The 15,303-nt window shown below is 34.1% G+C and overlaps 1 protein-coding gene across 7 annotated transcripts in view; it reads left to right on the forward strand.

Annotated features, from left to right (window-relative positions):
• HDAC9 (histone deacetylase 9) overlaps positions 1 to 15,303 on the forward strand; it is a 794,698-nt gene that overhangs the window by 420,893 nt on the left and 358,502 nt on the right. For 2 of the 7 annotated variants that reach the window (XM_064290036.1, XM_064290040.1), the window contains one exon: positions 627 to 3,877. In XM_064290036.1, coding sequence (XP_064146106.1) covers positions 627 to 941 — 315 coding nt within the window. In that variant the 3' untranslated portion in view covers positions 942 to 3,877. Of the gene's footprint in view, positions 1 to 626; positions 3,879 to 15,303 lie in introns of those variants that run through there. The other 5 variants (XM_023544374.2, XM_064290035.1, XM_064290038.1 and 2 more) reach the window with 5 other exon arrangements.

Genomic DNA, 15,303 nt, shown 5'->3' on the forward strand with positions numbered 1-15,303 from the left:
ATGCATGTATATTCACAGAATATTTTAGTGTTGTCAAAATTTTAAAATCCTGCCCCCTTTTAAAGTTCAGAACTTCAAAAATCATTCCTACTCTTTTTTACAAGCATATATAAGAAAGTACCTTATCATTTGACTATATAGGTACAAGAAAATTAGGTAGCCAAGAAAGACCAGTAGTGTTTGTGCTTATGGCTTTTATAGTGGTTAACATTCATTCGAAAATGAGACTGAGGAAGTTTTTCATTATGCTCTTTCCTCTGTTGAGAAAAGTAATATTCCCAGGTTATTTGGATTAAATTGACTCAGTAAAACCTGTTCTTATGAAAGTTTCATGGTTTCCATGGGAAAAAATCAGTTTACTTTTTCCCATTTTCTAAGGGTGTTAAGGAAAAATCCATTAAAAAAAAAAAAAGTTAAGACCTCATTCCTTGCCTGCCACACCAATATTATATGAAAGTGTTGGGGCTGCTTCCGATTTAGCATCACTGAGGAAGCTTGTTGCATTCAAGTTCATTCTGAAATTAAAGGCAATGACTCAAGTAGAATCACTAGAAATCAAATGTGTTTTGCTTCTCTGTTACCACCAAGAACTACTGAATTTTGAACCCCTGCAAACTCTCTTCTAGCTGCTTTCGAAATCTATTGAACAACTGAAGCAACCAGGCAATCACCTTGAGGAAGCGGAGGAAGAGCTTCAAGGGGACCAGGCGATGCAGGAAGACAGAGCACCCTCTAGTGGCAACAGCACTAGGAGCGACAGCAGTGCTTGTGCGGATGACAAACTGGGACAAGTTGGGGCTGTGAAAGTCAAGGAGGAACCAGTGGACAGTGATGAAGATGCTCAGATCCAGGAAATGGAATCTGGGGAGCAGGCTGCTTTTATGCAACAGGTAATAGGCAAAGATTTAGCTCCAGGGTTTGTAATTAAAGTCATTATTTGAACATGAAATGAGTTGTAGGTTTTGATAAATGGATATTATTTCTTATCAGTTTATAGCACTGGATGATTGGTTTTTAGTGTTTAAGGATTCCAACTAAGACGGATATCTGTATATATCTATATATGGATCTCTCTATGCAAAGATCTAGGTATAGATACCAAGGTTTCATTGAAACTACTGGTAAGGAAATACCTGTTACACTAAAATTATGCTATATAAGTATCTGAGTAATTAATAGGCTTATAGCCATCCCAAAGCCTGCCACATCAATTACTTCTAAGGAAAACAAACTCAATGTTGATATAGTTTATCTGTTGAGATCAGAGACTGCTGGACATAGTTTCCCAGACTGATCAATGAAGCATTCTATTAGTTTTGATTTTTTTGGACATGTCAAATGCAGTTTTCACATCACTGTACATAATGTATCATACTGCAGTCTTGAACACTGTTAAAGGTAGTCTGCCCCTTCCTTCCTCTTCTTTTTTTTGTTAAGTAGAAATGTTCTAGTACCATACCATGCCAGTAGTCCTAGGTATGCGTGCAGATCGCAACTGAAAATATTAGGAATAGAGGTGGTTTAAAAGATATAGATGCAAATTGCAGCATATTTTAAATATTACATTCAGTTTCACATTGCACTGCTCGTTTTACTTTAACCTTGTGTTATTCAGTGACATCGTCTATCGAAAAAGATCAAATGAAGCAGATGCAAATATTGGCAAGAAGTAATGTGCAGCATTATGGTCCAATCAGATACTATATTGTATCTACAAATGCAGAAAACACAGCACAGTATGATTACTATCAGAAATAAAGTTAAATAAAAGTCACTCTTAAAAGAAGGTGTATCACATTTTATGATCATTATCACTGGGATCTCTTAAGTGTAATTTCAGAAAGACGTGGCCTGTAACATACCCTTTTGACAAATAAAAAAATTTAGCAAAGTTAGGTTTAACAGAAGGATCTACTTGTACATAATGCACCTTCATAAGGACTATGTCCTTTGATGCCATAAAATCCAAACAACTTTGAAGGCAACAGAAGACAATGTTTATTTAAGTCAGTTCTTTGTCAGGTTCCTGCTGTTCTCCTACAGAAAAGTGATTCTGTGAGGCTGAACAGGAAATGCCTTGTGGAAACAGGAAGTCCAAGTGATTCATGTGCTGAGGAATGTAGGAAAAAAAAGTCTGAGGATAGTGTTTTACTCTTTCTGTTTTTAAAGGGCACTCTATGAATTGATTTATTGTCTAAGAAAATAACACCACAAGCAGGGAAATTGTTAAGGAAGCTTTTCACTGAAACATTTCCTTCATATTCCCTTTTGATATGTTTACCTTGTTTTATAGGTTTACTTTTGTTAAGCTAGTTAAAGATTCATTGTGTTAAGCCCCCTTTAATATGGATAATCCAAATTGACCTAGAATCTTTGTGAGTTTTTTTCTATTAAAATATTTATATTTCTAAATCCGAGGTATTTTAAGGTGTAGTATCCTGTTTCAAAGGAGATCTAGTGGTTTTGCCAAATGTAGTAGTCATTATTCAACTGTATGTTATTGGCACATGTTGTTTACATTTTTCTGTGACATTTAAAAATATTTCTTAAAAATGTTACTGCTAAAGATACATTATCCTTTTTTAAAAAGTCTCCATGCAAATTAAATTAGCATAACTAGAAATTATAAAGTTTAAAACTTTTCCATATAATGAAACTCCTTCTGATAATTTGACAAACAGATACAATAGGCAACACTCCCTATCACCAATATATTTTGGTTAGTATATTCCTTCATATTAAATGACTTTTTGTCAGTTGTTTTGCATTAAAAATATGGCATGCCTAAGATAAAATTATATATTTTTCCATCTCATAAATATTCATTTTTCTTCAAAGTCTTATTTCAATTTCATAAAAAAAGGGATAGTGCATCTTTTAAAATACATTTTATTTGGGGAGGAACATGTGGCTGAGCAGACTTTTGTATAATATTACTTCAAAGATATGTAATCATAAACAAAAAAACCCTATTTTTTATAATGTCATTTGAGAGAGCTTCATCAGTGCAGTTGGTGGACTTCAATTGTTTGAATTTGATAGTTTTTGAATTTAATCAAGAAACTACCTGGAACCAGTGAAAAAGGAAAGCTGGACTTAAATAATCTTAGATCTAAATGATAAGTGTCTCTTACTTTAAAAATCTACTGTATTTATTATAATTTACACCCTTGAAGGTGATCTCTTGTTTTGTGTTGTAAATATATTGTTTGTATGTTTCTCTTTTTGCCTTCTGTTATAAGTCTCTTCCTTTCTCAAATAAAGTTTTTTTTAAAAGATCCCTTTTCATACATTTGGCTTTGTGTAAACTTGATATATTTAATCAAAGTTGAAACCTGCCCATTAGGTATCATACACCAAAATATATTGCCATTCTTTGTTGAAACAAACAAACAAAAAAAGATATTTTGAGCAGTTACTTTTAATACCATTAATAATAATAAATCCAACAATAATGATTTTAAACTATTCACATCAGCCATTATCAAATTGAAAACACATGTAGAATTTGTTGCATTTTCATTTTCCCAGTGTGGCCTCTTTTATGAAATCTTATCATCTTTGGTATTTAAATTAAAATATCAACTTCTAAATATAAAATTTTACATAAACAGATGTCAGTTATTAACTTTCTCTCCACTTTAAAATTATTTTTTAAAAAGTTTGTCATAATCCCTTGAACATAACAAGCACTCAGTAAATATTAAAATGAGTAATTTTCCATGTATCATATTAGTTGTCTATTACAGTGAGATTCTGACCTACGAGTATAAAGTGACAGTATATGAATTTAAAAAGAAAGGAGTCATTAAATTATCTCCCTTTATATGGTAATGATTATTCTAATGCTAGTGTGAAAAACAAGGAGCCCAAATCAAGGTCAAGTGGACTGTACCGTATATGTCGCATGGGTCATAACATTTCTTGCTTCTCTTCTGATCTGTTGCTAATATAGCTTATTAGTCAATCCTTCAAAATGTATTACCGTGTATTCAGTTTAACAGGTTAAAAGTAATTGTTCTGTATTCTTTGATACACCTACCCTAAATTTTAATAGTGCCATATAAGTTAAAGTAACTTTAAGTCACACCAATATTGCATTAGAGCACTATGAATTTTGCACATTTAATTATTGACTATTATAAAGTGGATTATCATTTCATAATGCCAAAATTTGAACATTTGGTCAGAATTTTGGAAATATTGTTAATGCTACTCATAGTTTCCTAAAAGTCATCTTTGGACCATAAAATTACCAGGGTAACTTTAAAAATAGCTAGGGGGATCAATTAAATATTTATTTTATGCCATATACTTGATTTTCAAAAGAGTACTGTATTTTTACACAAATAATGCACACCTTCTATTTTTTTTTTTGTATGTTTGTTTACGAACTGTTCCCTCCCCCCATGAGATATTTTCACAAGCGGTGCTATGCCAATTTTTTTTTTTTTACATGTTGCTCTAAAAAAATTAGCATAGCATGGTTACGAAAATACCTCAGGGGTGGGCACGGTTGGCAAACAAACGTAGAAGGTGCACATTATTTGTGTAAAAATATGGTAATATAAAGTGACTGTTTTAATAAAAAGCCTCAACAAATATCAGAAAACTTTTCCTCAGAAAAAATGTTTTTGCCAGGGCTTACAATAAATAACCATTAACTTTTCTCTTCTGGCCAGAAAAAGTCACGTTTTTGTCGAAGAAGGTGGTTGCTGTAGTGTAGAATGCTACTTTTCATAGGTCTGAGATAGTCATTAAGAAATGTTTATATAGTTCTGTACTCCCTTTTTTCCCTTCAAAGGATGTTTAAAAAAGTATTCAGACAATAACATTTTCTTTCTTGAAACCAAGTACTCCAGAGATATATAGGTGGACAACATAGTTTTTTTTTTTTTTTAATTTGACATTTCTTTGTGATTTTTATAAAAATTGAAGTATATAATTGTAATTATGGTAGGTAAATAACGGTAGTATATATACAATTTTTTTTTTTATATATACAATTAGAGGTGTATGGTGGTGGGCTAACAATTATAAATAATTAAGGCTTACAGTAGTAAGAAATTACAGTCAGAAACTTAGAGATGCTAGAGAAGGGAACATTTGAGAAGTAGACTACCATTTCCTTTATTATTTACAATTCCTTCATTTCTGTTTTAAAGGAAAAGTGTGAGAGGGAACTCAAAGACCTTAGGCAAGTAAAACAGGGTATTTGGAATATGACTTTTCAGTGAAGCTAAGAACTTACCTATTTAGACAATGCTAAACATTAAACACTAAAAGGTTTTTAGTCTATGATTCTCATTTTGTAAAAACTGTCTTGAGGCTTATACACAGTAGGGTTTAGACAATGCAGCTTTGTCCATCTTGATTTACAAAAGGATTTTTGCTTTTAACTATTTGCATTAAGCAAGCAATGTACCAGGTATTGTTGTAAGCACTTTATATCTATTAACTCTTTTAGGCCTCATGACAGCCTTGTAAGGTGGGTATTAGTTTTCATTCTGTTGGAGAAAGGAGAGAACTGGAGCACAGAAAATTTAAGTAAGGTCAAGGTCACTCAGGTAATGGCAGTCTAGCTCTGATCTCTAGCCCAGGCAGTCTAGAGCCTGGAGTCCTTTTTTCTCAATATGCTGTGGAAACAAGAATTGTGGAACAATTCTTTTTACATATTCAATAAGCTTACTTCTGCCCAAATTTATTCAGTTGTTAGTACTTAAATCCATTTTTTACCCATTAGCATTTACAAAACTTTGAGTCAAGTACTTCCTTTGGTCATTGCTTTAGATTACAAGATTAGGATTCTTTAATTCACAGCTGTTGTTGTTAGGTGCCATTGAGCTGGTACAACTCATAGCGACCCTGTGCACAGAGAATGAAACACTGCCCGGCCCTGCACCATCCTCACAATTGTTGCTATGCTTGGCCCATTTTTGCAACCACTGCGTCAGTCCATCTTGTTGAGGGTCTTCCTCTTTTTTGCTCACCCTCCAGTTTACCCAGCATGAAGTCCTTCTCCAGGAACTGATCCCTCCTGATAACATACCTAAAGTATGTGAGACACAGTGGAAACCCTGGTGGCGTAGTGGTTAATGCTGCAGCTGCTAACCAAGAGGTCAGCAGTTCAAATCTGCCAGGTGATCCATGCAATCTCTATAGGACAGTTCTACTCTGTCCTATAGGGTCGCTATGAGTCGGAATCGACTCGGCGGCAGTGGGTTTGGTTTGGGTTCGGGTGAGACGCAGTCTCACCATCCTTGCTTCTAAGGAGCATTCTGATTGTATGTCTTCCAAGACAAATGTGTTCATTCTTTTGGTAGGCCATGGTATATTCAATGTTCTTCGCCAACACCACAATTCAAAGGTGTCAATTCATCTTTGGCCTTCCTTATTAATTGTCCACCTTTCAAATGCATAGGAGGTGATTTAAAACACCATGGCTTTAGTCAGGCACACCTTAGTCCTTAAGGTGACACCTTTACTTTTCAACACTTTAAAGAGGTCTTTTGCAGCCAATTTGCCCAATGCAATAAATACATCTTTTGATTTCTTGACTGCTGCTTCCACGGGTATACACGAGTGTCCATAGATAAGCGATCTAATTCCTGCACCCATTGTCTTCAACTGTTTTTAATCCTGAGAATCTGTGAGTTTATTTTCTACCAGAGCCAGTCCTGGACTGGAGTGAAACAGAGACTGCCCTCAGGGTTAACGTTTTCATTTTTAAAATTTTTAATGAGGTAAATGTAGATAACGTAAATTTTGCCATTTGGTTTTTTTTTCCGTTTGTAAATATACAATTCAAGGAATGCTGGTTGTGCAGTGGTTAAGCGCTCAGCCGCTAACCAAAAGGTCAGTGGTTCAGAACTACCAGGTGCTTCACAGGAGAAAGATGTGGCAGCCTGCTTCCTTAAAGATTACAGCCTTGTAAATGCTGTGGGAGGTTTTACTATGTCCTGTTGGGCCCCTATGAGACAGAATGGATTCAATGGCAATGGGTTAAGTATACAGTTCAGTGTCATCAGTTACATTCACAATGTTGTATAACATCACCACTGTTTATTTCCAAAACTTCATCATCCCACACAGAAACTCCGTACTCATTAAGCAATAATTGCCCATTCCCCTGTTCCACCAGCACCTGGTAACCACTAATAAAATTTTATTGCTATGCATTTGCCTATTCTGGGTATTTCATATTAGTGGATCATACAATATTTGTCCTTTGTGTCTGGCTTATATCACTTAGCATAATGTTTTCAAGCTTCGTCTATTATACAGCGTGCGTTAGAACGTCATTTTTTCTTATGACTAAATAATATCCTATTGTGTACCTATACCACAGTTTGTTTTTTCCATTCATCTGTTGTTGGATGCTTGAGTTGTTTCCGCCTTTTGGCTATTGTGAATAACCCTGCTATGAACATTGGTGAACAATTATCTGTTTGAGTCCCTGCTTGCAAGTCTTTTGGGCATATATCTAGGAGGAGAATTGTTGCCTTATATGGTAATTCAAAGGAGCCCTAGTGGCACAGTGGTTAAGCACTTGGCTGCTAACTGAAAAGTTGGTGTCCACTCAGTGGAGGAAAAATACAGCAGTCTGCCTCCTAAAGATTACAGCCTTAGAAACCCTATGTGCAGTTCTACTCTGTCCGATAGGGTCGATATGAGTCAGAATTGACTCTACAGCCACTGGTTTTTTTTTGTTTGTTTTTTGTTAATTTTGTGTTAAACCTTTTAGGAACTATCAAACTGTTTTCCACAATGATGCACCATTTTACAATTCCATCAGCAATAGATGTGTGTTCCAGTTTCTCCTCATCCTTGACAACACTTGTTATTTTCTGTTGGTTTGATCTTAGCCATCCTAGTGGGTATGAAGTAGTATCTCACTGTACTTTTGATTTGTATTTTCTTAATGACTAATGATGCTGAGCATCTTTTCATGTGCTTATTATCCATTTGCTTATCTTCTTTGGAGAAATGTATATAGAAGTCCTTTGCCGATATTTCAATTGGATTGTCTTTGTTGTTGTGCTGAAGGAGTTTTTAATATAGTCTGAATATTAAACCCTTTTGAGATATATGACTTGCAATTTTTCTTTGCTATTCTCTAGGTTGTTTTTCTGTTTTCTTGGTCATATTCTTTGGTGCACAAAAGTTGTTAATTTTGATGAAGTCCAATTTACCTATATTTTCCATTGTTGCTTGTGATTTTGTTGTCATATTTAAAAATTAATCACCAAATCTGAGGTCATGAAGATTTACGTCTACATTTTTTCTAAAAGGTTAATGGTTTTAGCTCTTATATTTTGGTAACTGATCCATTTGAGTTAGTTTTTTTTGTTGTTAATGGTGTGTGGTAGGTATCCAATTTCATTTGTTTGCATGTGGAAATCCAGGTGGCCATTTGTATATCTTCTTTGGAGAAATGTCTATTCAAGTCCTTTACCTACTTTTAATTAGGTTGTTTGTCTTTTTTTCAAAGTTTTTTTTTTTTTTTTTTTAATGTATTCTGGATACTAGACACTTAGGAGATATATGATTTGCAAATATTTTCTCCCATTCTGTAGATTGTCTCTTGACAGTGTCCTTTGATGTGCAAAAGATTCTAATTTTGACAAAGTCTAATTTGTCTGTATTTTCCTTTGTGATTTTGGTGTACTATGTAAGAATCTGTTGCCCAATCCAAGATCATGAAAATTTACATCTATGTTTTCTGCTAAGATTTTTATAATTTTAGTTCTTGCTTTCAGGTCTTTGGTTTGTTTTGAGTTATATACATTGTTTTTTAATAATATTCTTCAGCATATTCGAGTACTTTTTAAAGAAATAAGAACTTCATGATAGTTGGACCCCATTTTCTTCTGCATAGTCTTAGTTTTCCTTATTTTAAGTTAACGTTAGTCTTGTGCCATTCCTGTTGTAGTCTCTTGTTGCTTCCTAGCTTTTGATACCATTTCTTTTTTCTTCCCAAAGAATAATATAAATGCTATAATGTTGATGCTTATCATATCTAATATAAACTGTTATTGAACATTAAGTTTATTTTTCTTTAAGGAATGCCCTTATTCTGGCAATCTTTAAAAAACTATATCAGGAATGTTTTTCTTGAGTGTTCATGTATACGGCTTTAAAGTTCTTTTTTTATTCATTTTTACTTTATGCTCATTTTGCTCAGAAACTTTAAATTGCACTAATGTTCACCTCTTTGCTTTGGCCTTGGTGCCTGTGTTGACAGAATCCCTTCAAGATTTGCTCTGCAAAATACAGAGGCCACTAGCCACCTGTCGCTATTGAACACTTAAAACATGGCTGGTGTGAGTTGAAATGTGTTGTAAGTGTAAAGTGCACACTAGATTTCAAAGATATACTACCAAAACAATATAAAATATTTCATTAATATTATGTATATTTTTAACTTGACTATTTTTTTTTATACTAGGCCCAAGATAGGATCACTTACACTAAGCTCCATATCAGCAAACTGAAACTTAGCTAGTTTCTATTTTTTGTAAATTCCTGGCCTTCCTAGGATCCAAAACTTAAATCAACTGATCCACACTTGCAACCTCAGCTATGGCAAGACCTTGCTGCAGAAGTTCTCAATATGCCATATAAGGACAGTGACTTACAACTAACCAATCGCTTTTGCCCAGTGTTACTTCCTTGTTTTTTCTATCACTTTGCCCATACAACTTTGGTCTCTTCTGCTTGCCTTTCAGAGCGCTTGTCTGACTTCTAGACCAGACATCCTCCAGTTCATGAATTGAAGATAAAGCTTATGAGTTCCTAGACAAATTTTAATCTGCTGAAAGCTTTATTGTCAACAATATAGACTACATGCTCAAATGATAATATTTTAATATATTGGGTTAAGTAACAAAACTAAGTGCCCTCAATTTGTTTTACTTTTTTAATGTGACTATTATAAAATTTACAATTATTTATGTGGCTTTCATTTGTAGCTCGCATTATATTTCTATTGTGCAATGCTGCTTTAGATAGTCAGCATCTCTTTTATATTGTTATTCAGTAGATCTCTTCACATCATTTCGGAAAGAAGTGGGCTCTAAAACCTAAACAAATATTTGCTCTTGTCACTATCTTTATATTGATGTTAATTAGTCTAACACGTTGTTGTTATTAGGTGTCATCGAGTACGTTCTGACTCATAGTGACCCTAGGCACAATAGAACAGAACACTGCTCAGTCCTGCACCATCCTAACAATTGTTATACTTGAGCGCATTGCTGCAGCCACTGTGTCAGTCTTTTTGTTGAGGGTCTTCCTTTTTTTCGATGACCCTTTACTTTACCAAGCATGATGTCCTTCTCCATGATGTCCCTCCTGATAACATGTCCTAAGTATGTGAAACAAAGTCTTGCCATCCTTGCTTCTAAGGAGCATTCTGGCTGTACTTCTTCCAAGACAGATTTGTTCATTCTTCTGGCAGTCCATGGTATATTCGATATTCTTCACCAACACCATAATTCAAAGGAATCAGTTCTTTGATCTTCCTTATTCATTGTCAGCTTTCACATGCGTGTGAGGCAATTGAAAACACCGTGGCTTTGGTCAGGTGCACCTTAGTCCTCAAAGTGACATCTTTGTTTTTTAATACTTTAAGGGGTCTTTGCAGCAGATTTGCCCAGCGCAATGCATCTTTTGATTTCTTGACTGCTGCTTCCATGGGTGTTGATTGTGGATCCAGGTAAAATGAAGTCCTTGACAACTTCAATTTTTTCTCCATTTATCATGACATTGTTTATTGGTCCAGTTGTGAGGACTTTAGTCTTTATGTTAAGGTGTAATCCATACTGAAGGCTATATTCTTTGATCTTCATCAGTAAATGCTTCAAGGCCTCTTCTAACAGAGGCAGAAAATATTTGTGTTAGAAGAAATCTGAGGCATTTTAATGGATTAAGCTTTTAAAGATCTTTCTTTTTACCTTAATGTCAACTTTCTCAGAAGTTTTAGTATTACTTGTAAGCATAGTTCAGTTATTGCTTTACTCTCACCTAAAAGTAAATTCATCATCCATGAAATTTGCCATTTTTTCCTGCTATCCCATTTCTGGAGCCCTGGTGGCACAGTAGTTAAGTATTCTGCTGCTAACCAAAATGTCGATAGTTCGAATCCACCAGTCATTCCTTAGAAACCCTATGGGGCAGTTCTACTCTGTCCTGTAGTGTCACTATGAGGTGGAATCAACTGGATGGCAATGTTTTGTTTTTTTTTTTTTCCTCCCATTTCTGCCAGTGGAACCATTATCTAGACACTTGGCATAGAAACCACCATTTAAACACTTGGGATGAATTAGCTTAAAGTCACCTTTGATTATCTCCTTTTCTTAATCTCTCCTATGCAGTTGGTTCTCTGATTTCTGATTTCAAACCATTATATTTCCTAACTTTCTTCTTGGCTCATACTCAAACCAATTCATACTTATTATTGCAACTACCTTTTACCACATCAACATGACCTTTATACTAATTTGATTAACTTGCTAAAATCCCAGTGCTATTTTCCCATTTTCTGTGGCAGCACTAGCAGTGATTTCTTTCTAGTTATTTCATAACGAAGTTACAGCCCTCATAATTCAAGCTTTAGACTCTGACTAGGCCCTCCCACTACCAGTCTAACTTATCAGTAATCATGGGCCAGCAAACACTGGGAGCTCCATTCCTATGAGTTTCATCAAGCTTTTCTCCCTTCTGGAAAGCCTTTAACTTCCTTTTCCAAACCCTACACTTCTTTCTCCCTTCAGCCCTCTCTGATTTCTCCAGCCCACTCTAGATAGTGAATGATCAAAATGATCTTTGTTCCATAGAATATATCAAGGAAATATTTTTGATCAGTGGTATCTTTTGATAAGCTTTGTCTACACTCTGATCTTCTCTAACTTTAATCCCCACCCCATTTCCAGCACCAAAGCTATCACCCAGGAAGTGAAACTCAGAAAATTGGCATTGCCTAGTGGCCTACAAAGGATACTCTTGTCATTTTTGCATGAGCCTCTGCCTTTCTTTGGAGTCAGAAAGGAATAAACAATAATACTAAATAATTCTTAGTCTTTTTAAGAAGTGCTCTGAGAATTTCTGTTTTTCTTCTAAACAATAATACTAAATAATTCTTTGTCTTTGCTTTTTAACAAGTGCTCTGAGAATCTTTTCTTTTTTGTTTTTCTTTATCTCTAGTTTGGTGACTCCTAAAAGAACTTGGAATGAGTTCTCTCTCTTACCTTTATTTAATGCGATAAGAAATAAGAAAGCCTATTTTACATTATATTTTTAGCATCTTAGATGTTTCCCTCATAAAGCTGGTGCTGTCAAATCTCTCTTTATTTATACTTTATGAATTAATAGTAAACTTAACATTGGAGTTTTTTTGGTGCACGTTTTAAACGGTTTGATTTCTGCCTTATTGCTCGAGTTGTCTAGCATACTAATATGAAAATATCCAACTTGATTCCTTTATTATTTTCTTTTCCTTATATAAATCTTAACTATATCTATGTAGTTTATTCCTAACAATATATTGGTTAATTGTGTCTCAATGTAATGTTCTTTTAGATACAGAAGCAGATTACAAATTTTATTTTCCTAGAAAGAAGCTCCCCAATGGGTTAAAAAAAAAAAAAGGCTGATTTTTAATATTCTGTTTTGTTTCTTCATGATAATTTGAATTAGAATTTTAAAATGAAATTTGTACTTTGAATAATTTTAACTTCCCTTCCGAAAGTTAAATTCATTTTAAAATCTATTTTTTGAAATATAATTTGCATATAAAATACATTTATTTTACATGTACAATTTAATGAGTTTTGACAAATATATATACCACAATCTTGATACAGATTTTTATATCACTCCAGAGTTCCCTCCTGCCCCTTTTCAGTCAAGTCTTCATCCCCACCCTCCACCTAGCCCCAGGCAACCAGTGGTCTGTTTTCTGCCTCATAGATTAACTTTGTTTTCCAGAGTTTCATATAAATGAATCATATAAAAAGAGTCTTGCTATTTTGAGTCTGGATTTTTTCTTTCAGAGAATGTTTCAGTGATCCATCCATGTGTATAGCAGTAATATGGTTGCGTTTTTATTGCTGAATTCCATTGTATGGATATGCCTCAATTTGTTTACGTATTTATTGATGGAATTAGGGGTTATTTACTAGTCTGGGCTATTATAAATAAGGCTTATATGAATATTGTATACAAGGCTTTGTAGACATTGTTTTTTTCTTTTCCTCTTTGTGTGTGTGTGCGTGTGTGTGTGCGTGTGTGTGTAAATACCTAGGGGTAGAATTGTTACGTTTTATGATAAGTGTGTATTTATAAGAAATTGCCAAAATATTTTTTGATGGTTTTCTTATTTTGGAAACCCTGGTGGCAGAGTGGTTAAGTGCTATAGCTGCTAATCAAAAGGTTGGCAATTCGAATCCTCCAGGCGCTCCTTTGAAACCCTGTGGGGCAGTTCTACTCTGCCCTGTAGGATCACAATGAGTCAGAATTGACAGCAATAGGCTATAAAAAAAAATGTTTTCTTATTTTACATTTTCATCAACAATAATGAAAGTTCCAGTTGCTCTGTATCATTGTCAACACTTCATTTTTTTTGTTTGTTTGTTTTTGTTTTCTTAACTTTAGTCATCCCAGTGGATTAAAAACGAACAAAAACACTCAGTGCCATGGAGTCAAATCCCACTCAGAGCGACCCTATAGGACAGAGTAGAACTGCTCCACAGGGTTTCTGAGGCTGTAAATCTTTTGCACCACCAGGGCTCTTTTCTAATGGATGAATAGTGGAATTTCATTGTGATTTTAATTTGCATTTTTCTGATGACTGATGTTGAGCATCTTTTCGTGTACTTATTGGCCATTTGTGTGTCTTCTTTCTTTTAGTTGCATTGTCTGATTGATTGTAAAAGTAATTTATATATTCTGGATACAAGTCTTTTTCTAGAAATACATTTTGCCAATATTTTTACCTGCTCTGTAGCTTTTGTTTTATTCTGAAAACAGAATGTTTTCATTTTGATGTGGCTCATTCTTCATTTTTTTTTCCCCTATGGTTAGTGCTTTAGCACCTTATCTGAGAAAGATTAAACTCTCTGTTTTCTTCTTCTAGTTGAGTTCTTGCATTTAAGGCAAAGAGCCATTTTGAGCTAAATTTTGATGTAAAGAAAGCTGGAGGTTTATTATCTTTATAGAAATATCCATTTTTTTTCAGCACCGTTTATTGAAAAAAAAAAAAAACTGTCCTTTCCCCTTCGGAGATGTTTGTTGCCTTTGTTATAAATCAACTGACCATATATATGCACATAAATTTCTGAACTCTGTTCCATTTCATTGATCTATATGTCTAACTTTACATCAGTCACATAGTGTCTTGATTACTGTTGCTCCGTAGTGAGTCTAGAATTCAGGTAGTGTGTTTTTTTTCTCAAGCCGTTCTTAAGATTTTATTATCAAGTTTCTGAAATTTGATTATGATGTATTTAATGCAATTTTCTTTGTGTTTATATTACTTGGGTTCACTTAGCTTCTTGTGTCTGTGGGTTAATATTTTTTAAAATACTTTTAATATTTAGAAAATGTTAGGCATTACTTCTTCCAGTATTATTTTTTTTTCTTGCCTCTTCTTTTTTTTTCCTCATTTTTGGGACATCAGTTACACATAGGGTAACTGCTTGATTTGTCTCACAAGTCAGGCTCTGTCCATTATTTTTTTTTCTGTGTTTCAGTTTGTATACTTTCTATTGCCATACTCATCTTTCCTTCCTAATAGGTAAACATCTGTTAATCACATCTAGTAAATTTCTAATTGAAGATACTGTGTTATTCATTTCTGGGAGTATCTTTTAATTCTTTTATATATTTTTCATGTCTCTCATTGTTATATTCATGTTTCTCTAAATCCTTGAACATATTTATAATATCTATTTTAAAGTCCATTTCTACTAATTTCATCATCTCTGCCATTTTTGAGTCTGCTACTATTGGCTAATTTTCTTCTTGAATATGGATTGTTTTCCTGTTCGCTTTCATGTCTAGTAAATTTTCATAAGATGCTAGGCAAATGTACATTTCTTTTCTTTCTTTAAAGAATATTGGTATTTATTTTGGCAGTCAGTTAAATGAGTTGCAGGTCACTTGATCCTTTTAAGACTTTTTTTTTACTTTTGCTAGGAAAGCTCTTCTAGTAACCTCTTCTCTCAGCCTGATTTCTCTGTCTTACTGAGTTGAGAATTCTCTGGGGGTACTATTGAATACCCTGAATGTTCAAAGGGGTGGATG

The sequence above is a fragment of the Loxodonta africana genome, chromosome 8, assembly GCF_030014295.1.
Source record: "Loxodonta africana isolate mLoxAfr1 chromosome 8, mLoxAfr1.hap2, whole genome shotgun sequence".
Classification (NCBI taxonomy): domain Eukaryota; kingdom Metazoa; phylum Chordata; class Mammalia; order Proboscidea; family Elephantidae; genus Loxodonta; species Loxodonta africana.